Source organism: Populus nigra, chromosome 3 (assembly GCF_951802175.1).
Source record: "Populus nigra chromosome 3, ddPopNigr1.1, whole genome shotgun sequence".
In the NCBI taxonomy this organism is placed as follows: Eukaryota; Viridiplantae; Streptophyta; class Magnoliopsida; order Malpighiales; family Salicaceae; genus Populus; species Populus nigra.
The window spans coordinates 17512812-17537640 of record NC_084854.1 but is presented as its reverse complement, the minus strand read 5'-3'; the positions used below and the strand labels follow the sequence as shown (position 1 = coordinate 17537640).

Here is a 24829-nt window from a genome sequence, read left to right as displayed (position 1 = left end):
AGGCGGGTCAGTTAAAAAACGGAAAACAACAAGACCCCACAACAGCGAAGCCTCTTTTTTCTTTTTTTTGGATTTTACCTCGGCTTTGAACAGTAATATTATCTTCCTTATCAACAGTTAGTCCACCGAGGGACTGGTCATAACTCATAAGTAAACCAATTACAGGCAGAAGGCGATCCACCTCCTCACCTGAGCTCCTCCTCCTCCTCTTATTGAATCAGAGAAAAGTAAAGGGAAAAAAAGCAGGCAAACCAACCATGGCATTAAACGAGGAGAGTGCAGAGAAGAGGAAGAGTGCAAGACTGGCGATCTTTGAGCTAGCCAACATGATTAGTGTTCCTATGTCTCTCAACGCTATCGTCCGTCTAAAAGTCGCCGATGCTATCTGGCAAGGTGGCTCCAATGCTCCTCTTTCTGCCTCTCAGATCCTACAACGTATTGCCTCTACTGGATCTGACCCTGAGAATTTGCAACGCATCCTTCGCATGCTCACTAGCTACGGTGTCTTTGAGGAACACCTCACCATCGAATCATCACCTCTTGATGGTTCTGCTTCCGAAAGGAAGTATTCACTCACGGAAGTCGGTAAAACCCTCGTTACTGATACTGAAGGACTCTCCTACGCGCCTTACGTGCTCCAGCATCACCAGGTCATAAGTTTTTCCATTTCATAGCTTTCTCTTTGTCTTGCACTATACTTCGCCAAACCATTCAAATCAATTGATGATCCAATTCATTAACGTTCTAATCTTATGAAAATAATTTCAATAATAATATATAGATTGATCTTAATTAATTAGATGGTTTAGAAATCTTACTTCATCGTTGCTGTTGTAATTTGCTCATCCAACAGAGGGAGTAAAATGGATTGGTTATTCATCCCTATTTTTTTTATAAAAAAAAATGTTGCAGATGTTGCTTATATATGCAAATACTAATTTCTATGTTTCTATGTAAATGATCTCTTGACAATATGAACAAATAGGACGCGCTAATGAAAGCGTGGCCATTGGTGCACGAGGCAGTGTTAGATCCCACAACAGAGCCATTCGTGAAGGCTAATGGTGAGCCTGCATATGATTACTATGGGAAGCAGCCAGAAATGAATGAGTTGATGCTGAAGGCAATGTCAGGTGTATCTGTCCCGTTCATGGAAGCAATGTTGGATGGCTACGATGGGTTTAAAGGGGTGGAAAGATTGGTTGATGTAGGTGGGAGTGCAGGGGATTGTTTGAGGATGATCTTAAAAAAACATCCTGGTGTACGTCAAGGGATCAACTTTGATTTGCCTGAGGTGGTTGCTAAAGCACCTATTATTCCTGGTAACGCGGCATATCCATTTTCTTGATAACCTGGCATGCTCTCCTTTTCTTTTTCTTGAACAATGAAGTCTCATCATTTTACCATTTTCTTACCTAAACAGCTCTTCAGACATGGGTTTTATGGAATGATCTTTTTCCACCGTACATGGTTTAGGGTAAATGATAGCTTAAGACCTCATTTCAAGCTTGGCTTTGTAGCTGCTACTAGCATGTTATGTATGACACGTTTGAAAATGCTAATAGGGCGAGATGCTACATATTTTTGCTTTTGCACCAATGGAAGTGATTCATCCTTGCAGGTGTTACAAATGTTGGTGGTGACATGTTCAAGTCAATTCCGGATGGTGATGCTATCTTCATGAAGGTGCGTTGAGTCACTTTCATCTGCTTAAATGTTTGATAATGCCATTTGCTCATTGAATGAAAATGTAGGGTTTTCTTGGTAAATTGCAAATAGAGCAGCCATGGGTTGATCCTCTTGCAATTAGAAATAGGACATGTGACCAGTCCTTTAAGGTCCATTTTGGACCCAGTGTCGTACATATGAATTGATTCCCCCTATTATATTTCTTTGACCAGCCAGTTTTTATACGCATCATCTTCTTATTTCTGAACAACCGATCAAGATAGTCTTTCACTCTTTTTGATACTCCATGTACATGTCAATTTGGCAGTGGATTTTGACGACATGGACAGACAATGAATGCAAGCTGATTATGGAGAACTGTTACAAGGCCCTTCCGGTGGGAGGGAAACTGATTGCTTGTGAACCGGTGCTGCCTAAGGATTCAGATGATAGTCACAGGACACGAGCTCTCTTAGAAGGTGACATATTTGTCATGACAATTTATAGGGCTAAGGGTAAGCACAGGACTGAAGAAGAATTTAAGCAGCTCGGTCAGTCTGTTGGTTTCTCTCATTTTCGTGCATTCTATGTCGATTATTTCTACACCGTTTTAGAGTTTCAAAAGTAACAATTCCTTGAGACTACTAAGCAGCACTATGAATAAACGGTACTTTCTCTGATCAGTTTACGGTTCATTGCTTATTATTTCCAGTATATATGTTTTTTTCAACATATTCATATCGCCCCATGAAATGATCAGATTTTACTCATGCTCCTACAAATACAAAAAAAACATCAAACTCAATATCAGACTCAATATCAGGCTCGAACATGGTATGACTCCTCAAGAGTGACATTTTCCTTCACTAGCAAGTTCTCATGTGATTTCTTTTCCAAATATGAGAACGTCGTAGGGCAATCCAATAATATATCCTGCCCATATGTGATATATGCTCATCAATCATCACAATTCTATATTGAATGACCTCTATTGTTCTGGCAAAGAACAAGCTTGCATCCGAACTACTACAAGTGCATTAATAGTATGCATGAGTAAATTCTTCATCCTTGTCATAGTTAGAATAGCTGGATAAAATGTTTTCTTCGTTCCCTGTCATTTAGAAATGCTGGGCAAAATGTTTTGCTGATAGAGCCATTGATTACCATCAATGTATGAAATATCCATGTAGGGAGCTGCCTCGTATTGAGTCAGCTGCTTTCCATACGAGGCTCTGAATGTGAAGTTTGCTCCAGGTCCAAAACACTCGTACTCTCCAAAGAATGCTGTCCTGTAATAAAAAAACACATTAGCCAATCGTCGCTTTTTATTTTTGTTTTTTCATCGCAATAGTCCAGAAAAGATTCAGCAATATAAAAGTAAAAGAGGAGACATTAATAATTAGGATCAACGACAGACTGGTCTCTAGAAGGGTCTCTCCAATCGTTCCATCCATCTGAAGATACAGCATGAGACATGTATGTTTTAGAGAAAACTACTGTAGCATAAGCTCCCCAAGCTCGACCAAGCCATACTTTCCCACTTCCAATAACGGTGCAATTCACGAAGGAAAACCCAGTTTGCTCGCTCACCGATTGCCTTGCTTGTGCTGTAATAGATCCACTTACTCCAGCTTTGGGTTGTTCTGCAATGGAACTGATGGTGCAGGACTGACATATATAACAATTGCTTGTCAATACAAGGATTTACAGGCTCTAACCTGTTTCACAAAATTTATCAAAGTTGACTTTCTTTATGCATTTCGTGGAATGAAAACAGACTCTCTTACAGCCTCGAAGCCCAGGCAAATTCTGAGAAATGTTTGAATGATATATAGCATATCGTTTTATTAAAGAGTGATCTACCTGGTAAAGGGATCTAGCGTTTCCGAAAATGAAATCAATGGATCCTTGGATGAAGCATCCTCTAAAATAATGCCTCCCACTATCATCATGGAGCGTGTCTTGAGCTCCATAAAATCCACATCCATAAAACGCCGCTTTGTCACCTGCTATTCTAAGTGCCACTGCCTGTCCTCCGACTTCTCCAGGAGATGGCCAGGGAGCTGTGTTCTTTTCAAACCCACCAAAATCAACAAGTAGTAGGGAAAAGAATTAGGAATAAATTATTTGCAACTGATTAAGTGCTAACTCTCAGGTCCTAGCTAGATGCAACATATAGCTTGACTCTTGAGTCCTGACATATAAAACATGGGTTCTTGAGTACCTTAAAGCTAATATTATAGGCTATGAAGTTAGAAGCAAAAATGGCAACTGAAGCACTATAAACAGTCCCACCAGTAGAATTTGCAGTATCGTTCCATGCTATGGCAGTGTTGAGATAACCCTGGCCTAGAAGTATCAGGTTTGTTTTTTTAGCATGCACCGTCACCTTCTCCCTGCAACCATATACAAATTTCCTATTTGTTTTTAAACTCCACGCTTTCATGCGATCTTAATCATGATCATACTTTAGTTGAAAAGTGCATATCGCTTGGCATATAAGAAAAGGTCAACAAAGAGACAACAGGAACTTCAGTATTACCTGTAAGTACCAGAATCCATGATAATGAGAGTGGTAGAGGAGCTGAGCTCTGGAACAACATCAACAGCCTCCTGAATGCTGCTAAAATTCCCACAACCTTTCAAGTCTACTGTCAACACAAGAGAAACTTTATAACGGTATATTAGCCTAGAGCTGATCCATTTATTCATGTCACATTTGATTTTATGCTTTCTCCGGTGATGGTGTCTTGAAAAGGAACTTGCTACGAGAGAATGAAAAACCTCTAATCCGCTTTTCTTGATAACCCTTTTAAGAGTAGTAAGAGATGAGCTATGCTGATTACTGATCGGAGTAACGGTAGACGGGGACGGAGAAATTTCATAGAGGGCAATGACAATAGAAACTAGAGCAATAGCAAAGGCCAAGAGCCAAAACGAGGTCGCTTTGATTCTCATGCTTCAAGTCCTGATGGTTGTTTAAGTCTTGTGTAATGTTTTGGCCAAGTAGAATGGGAGCGATATGGTTGTCATATTTTTCAAGGAGATCATGAGTGGCGTGGCAAGCAAGAAATGTATGGGCATTAAGATCAGTTTGGGCGTGTGATGATGATTACAGCTTCTACTTTTGAAGTAATGGCGCAATAAGGTAAGGAGGCAAAAGAAAGATGGGCAGGCTTGAGGTTTGGAAGGTGCATACGCCAAGACAGGTGAGAGAGATGAGAGGGGATTGGGTAATATTGCATGTGTTAGTTGACCATTTTGCATAGGTGATGATGGCACAGTGCTTTTTATTGCTAGAAGAGGATATCTTTCAACATCAAGTGACAGACTACACAAACTTTGCTTACATGGAGCTTTCGACGCCAGCCCCTTGAAACAGGCGGCATATATTGCCTTTGATTTGGTTGTTTGAAATGCATGCTGGAAGCGACCTTTCTACTGGTTGTATCGCATCTGTTATCTTCTCCGACGAGGGATGGATAAGCACAACATACCAAATTGTATGACAATGCCTTGTCTCACAGGCACAAAAGTGAATTGAACTTCAGCTTCGGAATAAAAAGAATGCGTGCACCCCCACCTGGCATCAGCACCTAAAAGATTTCCTGAGTTGGGACTTGACGACTTATTTAAAATAATTGGGAGAGCGAGGTAAACACAAATAGCTTGCATTGCTTCATCTAGAACGCTAAATAAGTCGAGGACTGGACATGTATATACTTCCTTCAATATCTGGTCTATACATAAATTTAAAAATAATTAAAAAATAAGATTAAAAAAACTGTAGAAACTAAAAGATTAGGCGTCTTGTCCCTCGTACTAAGAGTAGCTCCCCATTACTCCTTTTTACAATACCCTAAGGACTTGTACGTTGATTAACAATTCTACAGGTAGGAACCACTTTCTGTAGCATAGATGTCCCTTCAAATCTCACCATCTGGCAGCAGCTTTTTCTATACTTGTTAAGCTGAAGAGTAAAACATCAAATTTCAGACAGGTAAATGATAGATTCACAACCACATCTAGCTTGTGCATTTCATGTGTGCCCACCAGTAGACAAACTCATACCTGCTCCGGTTTTATCTTCTGAAAACCAAATTTTTCTGTCCATATTGATTCTGCCTCTTCCGCAGCTGGAAGCACAAGATTCTGCACATTTAAAAAGGCCAACAACTTCTCGATGCAGGAGAACAGCAGTTGAAAGTAGCCCTGAGAAAATAATGTCTCCACAAATCAAAACAAAACCATATCGCAATAGCTGAAAAGTATGATATACATGTTTTAAGACTATTATGAATCAAAGACTGAGAGGCCTTGAAATACACAATTAAGTCCTGGAAAACCCCCAAATTTCAGCTCAGAGAAAAAGCTGTGAGTGCAAAAGAATGTCCGAGAAACAACTAGATATCAAGCCCAGTTGGTTAACCTCACCTTGCCATGTTCACCATTCCTCGTTGCAACCAAGGGAAGTTCAGCAACTTCTTCCCCAAAAACTCGTAGTATACCCGCTGATACAATACTTGAGCTGCAAAATTAGAGAGTTAGACTTCATAAACATTCCTACAGCTCCAACTATAACCAATTGGAGATACAAGACTATCTCTTACTTGATTGTTAACACTGCACAGTACATTCCTCCATAATCTTGGCCCTTTGAGTTCTTACTGAAAGATAGTTAATTAACGTTAACGACCGCAGAAACTGGCAATAAAATGCCATGCTGTAACAATGGGGAAACAATATGAAGGCATACCCATAAACCATCAAAGGAATAAGATCACGTCCAATTGTTGAATCAACTATAGGATCAAAACATTCCTGGAAAATAATTGACAGAAACCTCAGCCCAGCACATCTTTGGTTGCTTTTATTTGCAGATGAAGCATCACACAAATACAAGAACACATAAAAGGAATCACAATTCAGAACTGCATTTTGATATAGACAAGTAAAGATTGTGAAGTAAATCATCAAATGTTAATTTCACATTGTCTAGAGACGGGTAGAAATCAATAATGCTGCATGACTTAATTGATAAAAGAGACGACTTACAAAACAATTTCATCGTACTCACATATTACTTGCAAGCATGCAAATGTGAAGATTAAAAAAGTGACAACAGCATCATCCTTATGAGCAGTCAAAAGCATGCATTGTTTATCAACTAAGTTGTGTCGCAGCAGTCAGTAAGAGAATTGACAACAAGTTTCTGCACTGTATTTTCAAAAGCTCTACAATTTTCCGACAGGATGACTTGAATTCTCTTTCCTAACTTAAAAATGATCAGAATGATGATTATAAAAAATAGATAATATAGTTGGAGATACATCCAGCAAAAAATCAAACAAATGATAATATGCATGTTGAACACTGAAGATCAACTGAGGCTATGTTCTAATATGATAATGTTCTAATATGATACTATTACCTGCTTTATTTTCCTTCTTAGTGAACCAATAATGGCACGCCAACGCGTGGGAATTCTTTAAAAAACTGTTTTAATGAAGAAGTCTTAACTGCAAGTGGATCATGATACTCATACAACTTTATGGTAGAGAAAAGCCTCCCATTTTTTAGAAGCATCAAAACTTGGTGCATAGAGCATCATTCCAAAAAGCACAATTTTTTCCCTTAATAAACAGCTTTGGCGAGCATTGAGGCAAAAAGCACCTTACACTGCACACACAACTTGCACTTTTTGCATAGCAAGCAAAATATTTCCAGAAAGGAACAAGCAACCCAATAACAATAATCTGGAATCCTGCCGACAGCTATTAATTTAGAGCAGCAGCACCATTGACTAATATATTCAAGCATCGATGGCCAAAGAAATATTACATAATGCATGGGCAGTACCTATCAATGGCCAAAGAAATATTCCATAATGCATGGGCAGTACTTACTTGAAAAATAGAAAGAGCCCGTGAGAGTAAAAGCTTATTTTCAGGAGAAGCAATTTTTCCACTAAGAAGTGTCCATCTCACATCAATATTGTTACTGATGTTTAAACCTCTTTCCTCATGCTTCTTCTTTATATCATTCAAAAGAGAGTCTGGGAGTTTCTCAGCCCCACGAATGAGCAACTTCTGCAAAGTAGAATGGATCCTACTGCAATCCATACAACAAAACCAGTTGCCTTTTGGCAATTCCTGTCAAATAAGTAGCATCAAAATGTTTATCCACAAATTTAGTACACTGTTTTCCTCACGTGACAATGATTTGATGGAAATGAAATCTATCTTAAAAGGAAAATAAGATCATGTAAGAACTCACCTTCAGATTTGTCATCTTATGACTCCTTAAACAACCAACATGAAATTCTTTCTCACACTGGCACAGATCAGAAATAAATCATAAGTGTACCAGTCCTCTAGGCAAATTCAAGCAACAATGAATTAAGAAATGTAACCCCATGTACGCATGGAGGAAACAGAGAAATAAGATGAAATGAAAAATAAGAAAGCTACTAATCAAAATGCAAACATCAAGTTAATTGCATGGATGCAAGCACCATTATCACATAAGAACTTCCCTGTTTAAATCACTCAATCACAAATGCAACAATATAGAAGACATGATCAACTTAGAAAATTACCTGATCACAAAGTATAATTGTGCGTGGACCAAAACCAGATCTCATAAAATCATAACCTCTGCATAAAACAAAAACTAAAGATATATCAAGCAATGAATAAGGCCGAAGGGGTTGAAAGACCAATAAACATGTATAGCTACAACTATTCATTACAAACTGTATGAAACAGGTCATAAGACTAAGTCCATAAACTTCAATAATTTCAGTTTATCACAGTGTAACTATGACCTGCATAATGCACATCCAGTAAGTTCAGCTTCTATGTTTTTGACAATACGAAAGCATCTCTTGGTTATCTGTTCTATAGAATCGATTCCTGAATCCCTTCCAGCTGCAGAAGCATTCACATTATGCTCAACTAACTTTTCCCTTTCAAATGTATTCTGGCAATACTGGCAATACCAATCACCACTAGGAACAGTTGGTATAGAAGCACATCCTACAAAGGTAATAAAATTGAGCATCAAAATGGATTTGGGCAGATCAGTAGTCTGGAAATCATCTAGAGGCAACTTAAATCAATAATGTCAATTTCACAAAGCATAAACACATGATTGCAGAGTACTGATGGGCGATTGCACACACTTAACGTATAAAGAACAATATATAATGTAATGAAACTAGGCACACCAATCAGAACTGCTAAGTTCTCAATGCAACACCATAGAAGCTATGGAATATTTCTTTCTTTTTAACTGAGTTCACAACAAAAAGAACAACTACTTGCTGGAAAACAAATATGTTCACCCCCAGTCATGGTATTAAAAAAAACATTGATACATGGAAGTTGTACTGTTGAAAATGCTACAAGGCTTGGTGCAAGTACGCTAAACAAGAAAAATTCTGACATCTCAAGTTCTCAACTGCCCAAGACAGTGACTCATCAAAGATCACCGGGTTAATAACAATGGACGCAAGCAACTGAATATTAAACATCACTTTCCAGGACCTAAAATGGAGTGTTGTTTTCGAGAAATTTGGGGCCCAAAACATTGTTAATTTTTGTGCCTACCTATTAACCGAGTACAACCAAGCATTTCATAGGTCAAGAAAGCTAAAATTTCTCATATTGGAGTTACAAAGAGAGCAACAATACCTAGAATCAATTAGTCAGCCCTTGAATCCACAAGGGGCTTCTTTGAATCGAGAAAGAAATTGGGGTTCTTGAGGTCCACAAGAACAAACAATTTTGCAGAATAGCAAATTCTCAAAAATATCATTCATCAATATTCATTTTTTCTTCTCTTTTTTTATAGCCTTGTTTTTTCACCTTCCCCCTTTTCTTTTTTACCAGTCTGCCACTTTTGCTTTCGCACACTAATTTTGCTCAAAGCTAAGGGCAAAACAGAAGCAATTCAAAATAATTACCGCAAGAAAATGTAAGCTTACCTTATTAAGATTGCTGGAAGCTACTAAGATTGTACCACAACAACAGGTATTAGCCACAAACAATGCCAGCAAATAGAACCGGCAACCAAAGAAACAACAAACCTTTTCACTTTTTTTTTTTTTGTGTTTAGGGTTTGGACTAAGGTTGGGCTCTAATACCAATTGATGTAGTAAAGGATAAAGGAAAGGTAGAAAAGTAAATAACCTAGAGTCCACCAGCAAGCTCTCTAGAAACCACTAGCAAGTCCTTGAATTCACAAGGGGTGTTCATTGAATCCACAAGAACAGAGAAACAAGAGGAAATCCCTCTCAAAATGGAACTTGAATTCTCAATTTTTATTCATCATAAAACGACCTCCAAAATAGGAATACACAACTGTGCTTTATTTAGGCAGGCAAGAAAAGGCAGAAAGAGTCTTAACAAAAATAGGAAATGAACTAATACTCTTAATTAATAATAACTACTAAATATTAAATAAGTTAATCTTCAGATAACATAAAAAAATCCTAAACAATGATCTAATTACAATATTTATACGACTAAAAGTTTATTCATAAAGCACTTTTAGCAAGGCATCAATAGACATGGTCAAAAGAAATGTGTTGCAGATCTAAACTGCAACCAAACCACAGAGAGGAGGGGGCTTTGGACAGAAGCAGCTTATTAAGTTTTTCATAGTTAATAGTTTAATAAGTTGATAAGTAAACTAAGAGTTTACTTTCCTTGTAACATTTAGAATTTACATTCACCTTTATGGAAGGCCCTTGGGCATCCATCACAAAGCAAAAGATTCCCACCATCTGCGCAAATGATGCATAGGTCATCATTGTCCCGGGAAGAATAATTCCGACTTTTTGAGAGAGAAATTGCCAATTCATGGAGTGACACACCATTTGATGTGTAAATATATGCATAGCTGTGGGGGAAAACATGAAACCATCAAAATTTGTGTGTAACAAAAGAAAGACTCAAAATATAAAGGCATTTCCCATCTGATAAAAACAGACTTACGGTTTTTTGCGAGTAGCCCAACCTGCATGAGCTTCGAACATTGAGGGGCTGACCTGCAAATTAGTCATAAACCGTGGGTCCTTGATGACATGCCTGATAGATGATAAAGGAGTGATAAAGTTTAGCCAATAAGAAGTACCTCACAATTGCAGCAACGGCAAAGTATTCCAAAGCCCCTTTTATACCCGCCAAGCAATTTCTGAGAAGAAGAATTTATTTTATTTACTATAAGCAGCAAGAAAGTAAAAGGATCAGAATATGTGATATTAATCACCTGGCCACGAGCATAATATGCTAGTTCAGTTCCATCAGGCAATCCACCTTCTTCAAAAACCAATCTATGCAACCGCTGGTCTCTTGAGAAAATAAGATACCAAAAGACAAGATTACAAACAATAACAGAAGGCATAATTCAATACAGAACACTGCTATGAAAAGAAACATTCAAGCCAAGGAAAAAAAAAAGGAAAGTAAGAGAATCAAATGAAAGAAAACGAAGTAGGGAAATAAAGAAGAAACCAACTTTGTTGTTATTTTCCACTGATTTTGTGAAGAGATGCCAACTGATGTATTTTTGAAGCACTTGGACATTAAAACTGACTTTGATATCCTGAAAAGGACAAAAAGGAGATAGGTAGGCATATTTTCTAACGAAGACTATATCATATCACAACTATGCTTCTATGTTTCATGCAATTTAATAACCAAAAATCTTTACCAGCCAGAGAAAAGGAAAAGGTGAAAGCATGACTAAACCAAACAGTATATCTATGGGATAAAAAAAACAAACCAACCTAGGTGAAATCTTCTTATACTTCCTTTTTCGTGAAGAGAGATATACTGAAGCACTTTTGGAAGGTTTTGTGATGGAATCTTGTTCTTCTGGTCTGAATTAATGCAGATTAAACATGTGTAAGCATCTACCAAAAGGCACATGCCATACTGCCAACTAGAACATAAACTGAAACACCACTGAAGAGTACAACCTAAGATGTTGGAGGCCAGGTGGGTTTTAGACATAAACATAAAGATAATGAACTAGCCCAAAGAGGAAAATTAAACACTAAGCTGGAACATGCTACTATAACAAGTAAGACACCAACAAGATAAAATAGGATACCGACTTTGGTGTAATCTTGGATTGAATTCTCGAGGACACACGCGCTGGAGCACTTTTGTTCAAATCTGTTTTTGATGACCTGAAATCACAAAGATATGAGGCCTATACAAAAGGGAAAGAGTCGCTCAAGCAGAGCAAGGTACAGAGAGTAAATCAAATCAGAACAAGATGACAATTAATATACATCGGCATGTTTCCACATGCTTTGAGAACAATAACAAATTATTTAGCAGTCCAAAGCAAGAAGTTAAACATTATCATTAATATGCTACAGTGCAAACAAAACACAAGACAAAAAAGGATACCAACTTTCTTTTTTTCTTCCGTGGAGTATTATCTTGTGAGGAGGTAGACAATGAAGCCGGTTTGAAGTACTCCAAGGCCAAAACTTGTTCTGATGAGCTGAAATAACACAGATTGTACTAAATTCAAAATAACCATCTCAAATTGTACCATATCTGGTAATACACGTGCAACACAATAAACAAGAACACTGAAGCCAGTTACTGTATTATTGGCACTTGTCAGACAGGAGATGTACAATAAATGCTTCTCATTCATGCATGGCATGACATGCGGATTCTTTTAAATCTTCTCCTAACATGTTTTACAGTATATCAATTCACTTAAAATATTAGGAAATGAGCAAACTGATTTTTGTATTAATTTCTCCACTGGAAAGGACATCTAACTGGCATGAATCATTACTCAACTTAAACATCAGTTATGATAGTAAGCTGAAGAAAAAGCCAACCAAAAGCAATCAGCATCTAAAACCATTTGAAAGGCAAGCAGATATTTTAAAGCATATTTCACCAGCAACCACTCCATGTGCACAAAAACAGCTTCGGCACATTTTAATGTGCTCTAGAAAAAAGCTATGTTCCTTCGATAATAGCTCAACTCTTGACAAAAAGATGCACCACTTGCATTAATAAAAAAGATAAAACACAAAAATGGTGTACAGCATTAAAACATTCACAGATATTTTTTAAGAATACACATGTAAATTGGGTCTCATCAGGCAAGGTATCACAGCATCATACCAAAGTCTTGGAATCAGATCCAGCAAAACAACCCATGATTTTGCAGGGGGGGCAGGGCTACCTTGTAATGGAAGCCCAGCAACAAATATGAAGAGGGGGAATGAATCACACAGATCAGAAGATTAATCACCAGATAGATATGGACATGGCATAGATTTGCAACATGACTGATATGCAAAACTTCACACTACACATTTCAATTGCATCGAGTAATAAAGGAGATATGAAAGGTGTTTCAGATTGAGATCACAGTAACGTTCACATGTGCAGGCATTAAATGACAGTCAGCTTAAGTCTGAAATTGTATTGCGCAAGGTAGTGGCTGTTTGTATAAGTGAGCCATTTAAAGCATAACAATGCTCCTAACAGCCATAATGGCCATTACATATTTGACTTGACAAACTCTGTTGCATGTTTAAAATAACAGAAAATCAAAATCCATTGTGCAATAATGACCTTTGATATTTAAAGCCATAAATATCCACTTAAACCTCTATAAATTAATACCTTCGGGACCGTGAAAAATTATTAATTAATTGAGATATTATTTAATCAATAAAATAATGATTTATTAATTTATAATTAATTAACAAAAAAATTTATCAAGGTATTCTTTTTTTTCCAAAAAATTGAAGTTAAAACGTGTATCATGTATTGTGATTGTACAAATACTACGTAATTACCTAATCATGAATTATTATTATTCTATACATTTGTTTAACCAAAATAAATTCATGAAAGTAATTGGTCTTATTAAAAAGAAGTCATGGATCTGTCCCTTTTCGTTACAAACTTACATTCCTTGTATACTTAATTAATATAATTCATGAACATTAAGTCAAACAGAAATTTCAATAAAAAGAACAAATTGTATCACAAATGATAAAACTAAACACAATGGCTTCTCATCTCAAAGGTGTCAAGAAATCAATTTCAAAGTTGCTGAGTGACGAGCAAATTATCAAGAACGCCATGGGAAATAACACAGAAGATAATGTTGAAGACGATAATCATGTACTAGAGTATGTCTTGCACAAAAATGCACTCAAAGCAACAATCACGTTGCATAATTTTCTCTTGCAATACGAGAACAGTATATTTGAGCTTCTTAATGCACTAGGAAAAGTTACAGATGAGATCCAAGGAGACATGAATTTCAAGAAAAAACAAGTACCATTGGAATCATATTTTACAAAGGTCTCCTAATTGAGTCGCGCGCACATGCACTCACACATATATTGATGTATAAAGAGTTATTAATTTATATATCAAGTGAGACAAGTCTTTTTTTTAATGTATTATCATATAAATTCAGTGAATTATTAATTTACTACATTGGTCCTAAGATGGGAATGACCAAAAATATTATTTAATCAAGGTTATTAATTTATCAAGGTTATACTATAATTACAACTTCAAACCTTAAAGTATTGTCATATTGCCTACTTTAGCATCCTCATTCTACCCATGTAAAGACAAGGTTCATCTCAAACAGAGTTTATTTGCTTACTCCCATCATAGAATAGACAAATTTCCACCAATGAAGGCATTTGCAACATTTTTTAAGGGCATGTTTGCATATCCATGCACCCAAAAGCAGGAATCAAAAGATCATTCTTTTCTATAATTAACTTCACTAAAAGATATCAAGGCAAACCCAAATGTGCAAGCAGCATGCCAGAGAAGCCACACAGACCCAAAAGAACAAAATAAGAGAAAACGAGGGAAAAAACAAAAGAAATGAAAGCCTAAAAGCAGTGTGCGCCACCATTAATCAAAACTGGCCACGTGTTATAGTCTTCAGATTAATTATTCAACTAGTTAAGAATGAGGATGGCAAGTTTTGACACCTTTTTAAAGGGAGGCATGACACCATCCAACTAAAGAAAATAAGACCGACTACAGACAATTATATTAGATGAAGCATCAGATATTCTAAAAAAGATCTATATTCAACTTTTTCTCTAAGGTTATTCTAACACATCATGAATGAACAAATAAAGCTTTTTACAAATGCCAAAGATAAATTATCCTACATTCCTGGTTGCCGTATACAAAAAACAAAACATTATAACAAGCAGTAAATCAGAACATCGTATTGAGGCTAAACTGTCAGCTTTACGGAAAAAGAAAGAAAATTAGCAAACCTAGCTCACCAAAGCCCACAAATTACATTACTTTTATGAGCTTAAACAACCAAGTGTCCACATAATAAACGAAAGTCTGTAAGCCTAGTTCACCAAACAGCATGAGTAGATGTCAGAATGTGCATGAATTAATAGCTGCAGCTGGTAACCATTCAAAAAAAAACACGTACCTAGATATTATACTAGATCCAAAAGTTAGGGTGGGATGAGAATCCTTTGACTCTGCACATAAGTTGCATAAAGGCCCAATTTTTCCAACACAAATAGAAGGAAAGGTACCTAGATCATTCAAAAAACAAAGGATTGAAGGGAAACTGCTTTCAATATCATCAAGAAGATTTGAATATCCTTTTTATAAGAAGCTTAATGAAACAAAAGAAAAGCAAATAGCTCACCTTTGCATCTTTTACAGGTGAAAGTTCTTTCCACTGGCAAACCACTAATGGCACTTTGAATTGTTGTTTCCAACGAATCCAGAGGAGCAGTCCTGCATGCATTCAATACATCAAGCAGGCTCTTCCCATTCTCAAAACATATGTATTGGGCCGCACGTCTATATTGTTTGATAGCATGAATCTCAAATTGGGATGGGGGAATAACCTACATCAGCGACAAAAGAAATAAGCAAATATATGGAGGGATCTAAAATATATGAAACAAATCCAGAAATCAATCTACATAAGAGCAACAAGAATACTCACTCTATGTCCATTGCAGAAAGCACAAGAGCACAGAATGCCAGCATCTTTGATTGTACCCCGAAGACCAAACGCCTGAAACTAAAGTGCACAAAAAAAGAAAGAAAAAGAAATAATAAGCCACCATTCTGCAAGAAAGAAAAATATAAAACACTTGAGAATAGGATGTCGAAATTATACCTTCTTGCCACCCATGTAGACAACAGGTACCCCCTCAAGCAAACCAGTCTCAAACAGCTCTTTAACTGTCATTGGTACATTTTCCAACGCAATCTTTTTAGACATTTTCAACTCTAAATTCTTCTTTGGAGGCGTCAAAGCACTCCCTTCAGCTATCATCTCCACATCCACTCTAGAGAGGGCTTCACCTTCTATAACTTCTGGTCCTTTAACAGTAACCTCAACTGGTTGCAACTTAATCTTCAATTTTGACTTCCTAACCCTCTTTGGCCTATCATTACTCTTAACCTCACCATTCTCAACAAAAACAGCAAGGTTCATCTCTTTTCCCCCTTTGACCGCCAGAGATCCCTTACTCTCATCTTTACAAACCCCCTTTTCTACGTTATTGCAATTATTTCGCTCTCCAATTGCAGTCTTATTATTAACTTCAAGACACTTAAAACCATCATCACTAATCGAAGCATTTATTGTATTGGCGACATCAATTTTAGAATCATCTAAGCTCTTAATTCTCTTAATATGCCTCTCATCATCCTCGGCCGCAATTAATACATTGTTATTTTTAGTCTTCCTCACTCGAGTATAAACAATGAAACCATTTACCTTAGTAACTTTGAACCTCTTGCTGCGATCATCGTCAGAAAGTTGTGCACAGGAGGAACTCGACTGAGTCGGCCGACCTAGTGAACTCACAAAACCTAGCTCTCTCTTCATGCCTGCCAATCGAGGAAATCTAATCGAAGAATTGGAAGAACAAGATAGAGCATGAAATCTGGAATTGGATTTTGTGATTATAGGGTTTAGGAAGGAGGGAGAGAGGGAGAGATGAATTGGAACTGAAAATGGTAATTTGGAGAGACGTGAGAAATTAAATTGAGCGAGAATTTGGGATTGGTAGTGCTAGGGTTTTATTGAGGGTTTTATTTATTTTGAATTTCGTTGATTATCCAAAGGAGAGGGAGAGAAGGGAAAGCGAAAAAGGAGCCGATTTGTTTACGAGGCGATGAGTGACCATCTAGAGAAAGGAGGTTAGAGGAGCGCTAACACAGGGAGGGACCAGCCACTGGCTGCGCAGGTTTGTTTTGTACTGTAATGTTTACTGTTTTTAAAAACAATTGTTTAAAAATTGAAATGATATTTTTTTTTAGTATTTTTAATATTAATATATAAAAAAACAAATACTAAAAATATATTAATTTATTTATTTCCAAATAAAACATATTTTAATAATAAAAATTAACGCACTCTCAAACATTACAATAAAATATAACTACAATTATGTTTTATTGTTATTGCATTCTTACTTGGTTTTTATACTTCCCTGTCTAGTCTCTCTTTCCTTTTCATTTATTTTTATCCGCAAATTTGATCCTTGTATTCTTTATCATTTTTTAATATAGCTCCTTTGCTCAAAATAATTTTTTAATGTCGTCCTTTTATCTAATTTACTATTAGTTATTAACATGTGGCCACAAATGCTAGAAACCTGTCCACGTTTTTCTAACACGTCAAGAATTAATATAAATTGAAAGGAAAGTAAATGGACTGATGAGTGATGAGGACCGTATTAAAAAAATGTACTGACTGAATGGACCAACTAAATAAATAAATAAAAAGTTAAGGAGTCATATACAAAATACCAATTATACAATTAATCCCTTAGCTCCTTTTATTACTCTGTTGTTGTTGTTTGGTTCATACAACTAACAAACCCTCTTAAAAGAAAACCTTGTATTTTTATTTATGCATCATCTTTTAAGAAAAGAAACAACAAAAGAAAAACACATGTTTAGCTCATTTATTCCTCATGTTTGCAAACAAAAGCATACAGCAGTTGAAAAAGAGATGAGTAAGAAGCATTTAACTGAAAAGAAAGAAAGAAAAAACTCGCCTGAACCAAAGGCTATTACTGCTATAAATTGTTATTGTCCTCACAAATCTAGCTAAGCTCATGCAGCTAGCTGCTTAGAAAAGTTGCTGACACTTCGATCTTATGGCCTCATGCAGCTGCTTAGAAAAGTTGCTAACACTTCTTATGGCTCCTATTCCTCCCTGAAGATATTGCTGCTATGCTAGAGCTTCCTCACTTCACCAGCAAAACTGAGAGGTGGTTGAGTGAAGGTGGTTGTTGTAGCTGAACCATTGTTTTTGTCTTCTATTAACCAATATTGTTGCTATAACTTGGAGTTGTAGCTGGCACATGTGAACTACGTACTGCTACTTGGGAGTGTTGCTGCTGCTCTTGTATACCTCAAACCCAAGAAACAAACAGGAAGAAACGCTGTTACTAGAAGAGACCACCGTTGCCATTGTTATCGAGAACAAAAAGCTCACCGTTGCTATTTTCCCCACTTTCTCTTCAATCTATCCTTTATCCCTTTTGGCTCTCTCGGTTTTGCATATGTCTCTTGTACGTGTTTCGACTTTCCTTTTCTTTTCTTTTCTTTTTGTCTTCCTTCCTCTCCATTCTCTCCTTTTCTTTCTTTTTCTCACAATGCTTTTTTTTTTGCTGCTTTTTCTTTTCGGGGCTACGGGTTTGGAGGTATTTATAGAGGTGTGAGAACTTTCAAGGGTTCCCATGATCAGGCAAGATCAGGATCCTTGAACATGAAGAAGAGATCCCTCACCTAATTTGGCCCTCACCTTTGGCTTACCCTTAAGTACTGTCTTCTATACTAGGATAAAGGACGATAAAGTGGTTGGCTTGGCTTGCTTGTCGTGCTCTGCAGGGCTTGTTTTGGCAGCGGTTTAAGTAACTTTTTTTTTTTTTGGATTTTAAAAGTGTTTTAAAAAAAATTAAAATTTTTTTATTTTTTTAAATTTATATTTTAAAAAAAATTAATATATTTTTTAATAAAAAATATTTTAAAAAACAATTATAACTACACTAGTAAACAAAATAGATTGGAATTGTAGGTACTATATTAGGAAATAATTAATGTGGTGATTGAGTAAATATTAAATAATAAAAAATTATATAAAGTAAAGATACTAAAATAAACTAGCATAAAATTAAAACTAACAATATATAAGAATTATATAAAAATCAATCACATTGATATAAAATATCAATTGAAGTACTTTGAATTTGATGTTTGACAGCACTTTAAATTGTAGAATATGTCAACTATTTTAGAATTATATAAGCCAGTGCATCCACACTACATTGTGGGTAGAATTCTAAATTAATTTCTTACACAAAAAAAAAATGTCAATATTATAAATGTGTTTCTCACTATCATGCATGTATAAAGTACAAAACCACATTCATTTAACCGTCTCTAAAACAAATTTATTGACAATATGTTCAACCTTTTTGTAATAGAAAAGTAGTCAACTAAACACTTTGTATTTCATCTCTTTGTTCTAGCAAACTTCTCTTTTCTCCCTCAACATTCAATACTAAATTATGAAAAAAATAAAGTTTGGACTAAAACATAAAAACCTTAAATAAAAGGGGCCAAATATATATAATTTGAAACTTGAGGAACTAAATTGAAGTTTTTTGTTTCTTTTTAAAAAACTCTATTTTTTTATTTTGTCATTGTTTAACAAATAACCTAAAATCTTATATAAATGAATCAAACTTTAATTTAATGTTGAAATATTCTATAACACATCAAATATGCAAGAACATGCAAATAGAAATAAATCTCAACACATAAAACTATGTCAACATAAATTAAAAAGATAAAATTTTTAAAAATTCAATAAGTGGAATGCGAAAAAATAATAATTTAGAAACCTAGAAGGAAAAAAATATCTATGAACATTGTTGTTATTAGAAAAATGTGAAGGGATGGACATGGGTGGGTTACAGTAAAACAACCATATCTTCTAGTTTAATAATTAGCTATTTAACTTGCGCATTGCCACGGGTTGTAATGTTTTTTTTTAAACCATAGTTATGCAAATTATTTTCTAAAAAAATCAAAGCATGAATCAAAAAACTCATACAGGCATCTAATTAAATAAACCGATAGTTATTTATGTAAATAAATAAATAAATAAAATCATTAACAATAACCAAAAGAGAAGTTGAAAAGGCTAAGAAATAGATGTAAATCAAGATATTTGATTCTGCAAAATAAGATATTTACTCATTTTGTGTCTACTGAATTTGCTTATTAAAAACAATAAAAAATAATACAAACAAAAACAAATATGAAAGTGAAAATATTATGTAAGGCCAAACATATAAGAGATATTATTTAAGAATAAATATTTTTTTATAAAATAAAGCTCAATTGTATAAAATAAAATGAATTATTCAAAAATTAAATAAAAAAATTATTTTTAAAAAAACTTTTATTCAAAAAAAATCTTTAAAACCCACAGCCTAAGCATGAGATTGGGATAAATCGATAGAGAAGAAATTGAAGATAACCACAAAACTATTTTTTTTCAAAAAAAAAAAGAAATGTTGAATGTTAAAATTGTAAAAAAAAATTGAGAAAATGGATCCCAAACTGCATGAACTTGTCAGACTCGTTACTTATGTCAATAGATCAGAAGCATTACAAATGAAAAAGCTCTGAATCCCTTTCCCCTTCAAATCAAAGGCTAAAGGATGAAACAAGATAAAAAAAAACACACATAAAAATTATGATTAAAAGAATGAGAAAATTGAAATAAAAAATAAATTAGAGGGTATGAAAAAAATTTAAGTTGGAGAGGGTTAATTTAAAAACAATTAAACTTTAACAAAAGGAAAAATAAATCAAAAGAATGAGGGCTAAATTGAAAACAATAAAAAAAAACATAAACTTTGATTGAAGGAAGAGATTGGAAACCAACAAAACTTTAACAAAAGAGCCAAGAGAAAAAAAAATCAAGAAATCAAAAGAATAAAGAATAAATTGAAAAAAATAACATATGACAAATTATAGTTCAAGGACTAAATTGAAAAAAACTAAAACTTTTATAATAGAACCAAGGATGATAATAAACAATAACAAACAAAAGAATTAAAATTGACAAATCTAAAGAAAAGAGGACAAAAGTGCACTTTCTCTAAAAGAGTAAGAAAAAAAACAGAAAGAAAAAAATCATCGGCAGAAACCGACCATAATGCGTCGACACGCGCCACCTTAAAAGAAAGAGAACACGATGATGCATCCAATGACACAACGGAAGGGTAGTTTGGGCATCGGATGTGTTTGCACACACCACCTAAACACTGTAAACGATATCTACTTGTTGGTGTGTAAACGTGACACGCCAACACTTTTTTCGAATAAAATAATGGTTTACCAACATAAAAATACTAGAATACCTTTCATGAACTTGAAAATCACAATAACAAAAACATGTGTGAAGGTGCACAAATGCCCTTTGATGCATGCCTTGATTTTTGTTTTTTTTAAAGGTAGAATAATATTTCTACTATATTTCAAAGTGCAAAAAAAAAAAAAAAAAAAACCTTGTTTAACAACTCATGTTTTTTAACTTTAAGGGTAAATAAGTATCTTGACTATTTCAATGTTTTTTAAAAGACTAAAAATTTCCTTGAGCAACAACTCAAGAAATTGTTAAATCTAGAGATAAAAATATATTTGTAGTGCAAAAAAAAAAATATAAAATACTAACATAGCCTAAACAATATTTTAATGACTAATGAACAAATTGTAAAGATAAAAACACTCTCAATACCATTATATATTTTTTTTCAATTTAAAAACAAAAAAATAATTTTATTATAGCAATCTATAGTAAATTATTTCTACTATTATTACAGTAAAAAACCTATACGGTTTAGAGTTTTTGTTAATAATAATAATAAGATGGATGGTATAACATAAAAAATGAACTTATTAATAATCTAGTTGAAAAATGACCATTGCAATATTAATTTCATAAGTCACGAGTTTCGTATAATTAAAAAATGTCAAGCATAATTGAATATGACAAGATGCACAAGGTCACACACAATGACTTACCCAAGGGTTCCCATGCTTTGATTTTTAGTACTTGTCATTGTAACTTTTATGGTAGTTTGGCTTCCGGAAGACATTCTCCTATATATCTTTGTATATAATGGATTTTTTCTCATTAGTTTTTTACGAATAAAAATTTCTCATATCTTTATATAATTAATGCATTTTTTCATTAGTTTTTTTATTAAGAAAATCTTAATTAATTATGCACAAATGATTTTATTTATTTAAGAATTGTATTACTCTAAATATGTACTTAATTATACGACAATATATATATATATATATATATATAAAAAAAAAAAATTGTTAAAAAAATATAATTTTGATTGGCACTAAAATTGTTTTTAAAATATCTATTATCGATTAACAAAAAGAAATTCATATTGATAGATGGACAATTTTTTTGAACCGTTGACTGCAGAGAAAGATTGAATCAACTAAAAGACCTGATTTGTGTATTTAGACCCCTTATTTGTGGATTTAGTGTCACCTTTTTTAAAATTAAAAAAAAAAAAACTATACCAAATAATTTGGATTTTAAAAAAGATGAAAAAAATATATAAAAAAACGTTAATGGGGTTTAAACTGGGCCAGCATTCACTGTCTGTGTGATATGTATCCAAGCTGAAGCCCATAATCTAAACACTTCCCTCTTAGATCGAAGGTTGAAAATTAAACTTGATTGCCAAGTTGTTCAAGACCGAAAATGCAATTAATGAATTAAACCCAGATATCTGTCAAAAAAAAAAAAAATCTCTTCTTCTTCTCACTATTTTAAAAAAATAAAATGTTATGTATGCCTGCCTCCATGGCAGAGACAAGCTTCTGGGGTCACCTAAGTTTAACAATCCAGAAAAAAGAAAAGAAAGAAGTATAAGATCGATTAAGCTGAGATAGTTATCGTATCAAACCCTAATGGCAGGCATCTCAACACATTAATTCCGACAGGAATTAGCTTAGATCCCCATGATTGTTAGAGAAGCATTACAGTAAAAGCTCATGAAAAAAAAACAAATAACATGATCAAAGATGACATAAACAACAAGCATTAAGTGGCCACAGGCCTACACACATACATATGATTAGTTCTAATCAGAAAACACTTATCGTAGTAAGGTTTTACAGCGAACAGAACATGAAGTAAATGAAAACACAGCATTAGGCGCTAATTCGCCCTTGCGAAAATTAAGCTCCCTTCCAGCCCAAATCGCATGAACAGAGAGAGAGACTCCCAGGGGAACGAAAATGCCAAAGGATCGAAGTTGCCCTATAAGAGAAACCGCCCTCAAGAAGGCGATTCAGTTTCAACAGCCAGCAATATCAGCCCTACAATCCTGAACGAAGGATGAGGAAAGGATATTTTAGAAGCAAAACAAGAAAAACTGCACCAGGGAAACAATAAGTGACCACCCCGCAACTTCATTTTTAGAGCAATAAAGAACATCGGTAGGGGTGGCCAGGGAGGAGCAAAAGGATCACATGACGATGAGATGGTGCAGTACTAAGAGGGTTAGCATATTAAGCTTGTGCTGGTTGTTATAGGGTTTATTTTTCTTGGTCACGAGGGCAATAAAAGGCTGAGATGACTAAGTAGTAGGGTCTAGTCACTTTTAGTTAAAGGAAACATAAAAAAAGTGAAGTGAGATAGTGAGTTGGAGGGTTGCACGTTTTAGCATCTTCCATGGGATATGCCATTGTCGCCACCTCGCTCCTTAATTTCCTCCGCATCTGATGACAGCCCTCATTCCATTTCTTTCCTTTTCTTTCATGTTGCTAATTCCAAGTACATCATTTTTATATTGTCACAATTAATTAACTTTCTTGTTTTAATCTTATGAGAAGAGATTTTCGAGAGCCATGTTAACTTTTGGGCTGGCAGATTTAAACAAACTTCCAAGATGCAGATGATATAGTTGTTGGGTTTTCTTAATAATATATTCACGGTGAAATCAGTAAATTTTATTTTATTTTAAAGTTTTAAGATTTGGTTACACAGATATAAAGAAAGTTTACACAACTATTACTTGAAAATCAGATGTTTGTTTTTGCTTTAAATAATTACTTTAAAACTGAATTATCGCAAACCATAAACTGTCCAAGTATCCAGCCTCTAGCAATAATCTACACGAACTACTAGTGATAAATCTTCTAAACGCTTTTAGGAGATCGAGATTGTTATACTTTAGAATGCTAACTTTTTTTTGTGTATTTTTCAGATGTTCTGTAACTTACATGGTTTCTGTTTCTTTACCACACAAAAAATAAAAATCACAACATTCTATTTATAAAAATACCTGAAAACCATATAAATGAAAAAATATATAATTTGCCCTCTGAATAATACCACATATATTATTTTAGAATAATTTTAAAAATTTATTCAATCAACTCCTTGATTTTTCTAGTTCTAGAATTGTAATTCCCTATATAAATTACACCCTAGTCCTCAATTTTTAAAATTTATTTACAGTCAAAGTCACATTTGATTAATCATCTCATTTTAATTTTTGATAAATTTTTCTTATGTGTGCCTCCCATTAGGTTTTATAATAAGTTGGTATAAATATAAACCATAATCCTAAATAAAATAGGATTAAATAAATTAATTTATTATCAATTCAATAATTGATTGATTTATATTTAAAGATCAAGTATAATGTCTAATAACTTGTCATTGATTCTTTGAAAATATTATGAAAATCATTAATGGTTTGACTTAACATTTCAACTACTAGTTTCTAAGTATAATTATTATCCTTTAATCAACAATGTTCTAATTTAGATATTATTGCATTGAGTGTGTCTACTATATAAAATCATATTTGTTCTTAACACCATAGTCATTGATTATTTGAATAAGATTTTAAACTCTTTATAAATCTCACTCTATTTTGCACAAGGATTTATAATCATTACTATTTAAGAATAGATGAAACATTTTCTCTAATTCACTTGGGTGATGAATCCTCTCTTGATTACTTGAATACCTTTATACAGTTCTTGTTATATCCAATATATGCTCATTTGTT

The 24829-nt window shown here is 34.3% G+C and overlaps 3 protein-coding genes across 3 annotated transcripts; 1 reads left to right on the top strand and 2 right to left on the bottom strand.

Annotated features, from left to right (window-relative positions):
- Positions 1-112: 112 nt before the first annotated feature.
- Positions 113-2351, top strand: LOC133689864 (nicotinate N-methyltransferase 1). Its single transcript, XM_062109939.1, has 4 exons — positions 113-650; positions 986-1322; positions 1622-1686; positions 1997-2351. Exons 1-4 carry the CDS (start codon positions 258-260, stop codon positions 2294-2296), a joined length of 1095 nt encoding a protein of 364 aa, XP_061965923.1. The 5' UTR covers positions 113-257; the 3' UTR covers positions 2297-2351.
- Positions 2352-2619: 268 nt separating this feature from the next.
- LOC133689865 (probable pectinesterase 15) lies at positions 2620-5205 on the bottom strand. Its single transcript, XM_062109940.1, has 5 exons — positions 4211-5205; positions 3893-4064; positions 3532-3738; positions 3086-3336; positions 2620-2957 (listed from the first exon to the last, which is right to left on the bottom strand). The coding sequence occupies exons 1-5, from the start codon at positions 4624-4626 to the stop codon at positions 2783-2785; spliced, it is 1221 nt and encodes a 406-aa protein (XP_061965924.1). The 5' UTR covers positions 4627-5205; the 3' UTR covers positions 2620-2782.
- A 118-nt stretch (positions 5206-5323) lies between these two features.
- LOC133689862 (uncharacterized) lies at positions 5324-16940 on the bottom strand. Its single transcript, XM_062109938.1, has 21 exons — positions 15859-16940; positions 15682-15759; positions 15376-15580; positions 15151-15259; positions 12097-12189; positions 11792-11866; positions 11462-11554; positions 11191-11277; positions 10942-11023; positions 10807-10866; positions 10668-10720; positions 10406-10572; positions 8495-8705; positions 8267-8324; positions 7945-8001; positions 7575-7820; positions 6425-6489; positions 6279-6335; positions 6103-6196; positions 5740-5880; positions 5324-5638 (listed from the first exon to the last, which is right to left on the bottom strand). The coding sequence occupies exons 1-21, from the start codon at positions 16573-16575 to the stop codon at positions 5528-5530; spliced, it is 2859 nt and encodes a 952-aa protein (XP_061965922.1). The 5' UTR covers positions 16576-16940; the 3' UTR covers positions 5324-5527.
- Between the last annotated feature and the right edge of the window lie 7889 nt (positions 16941-24829).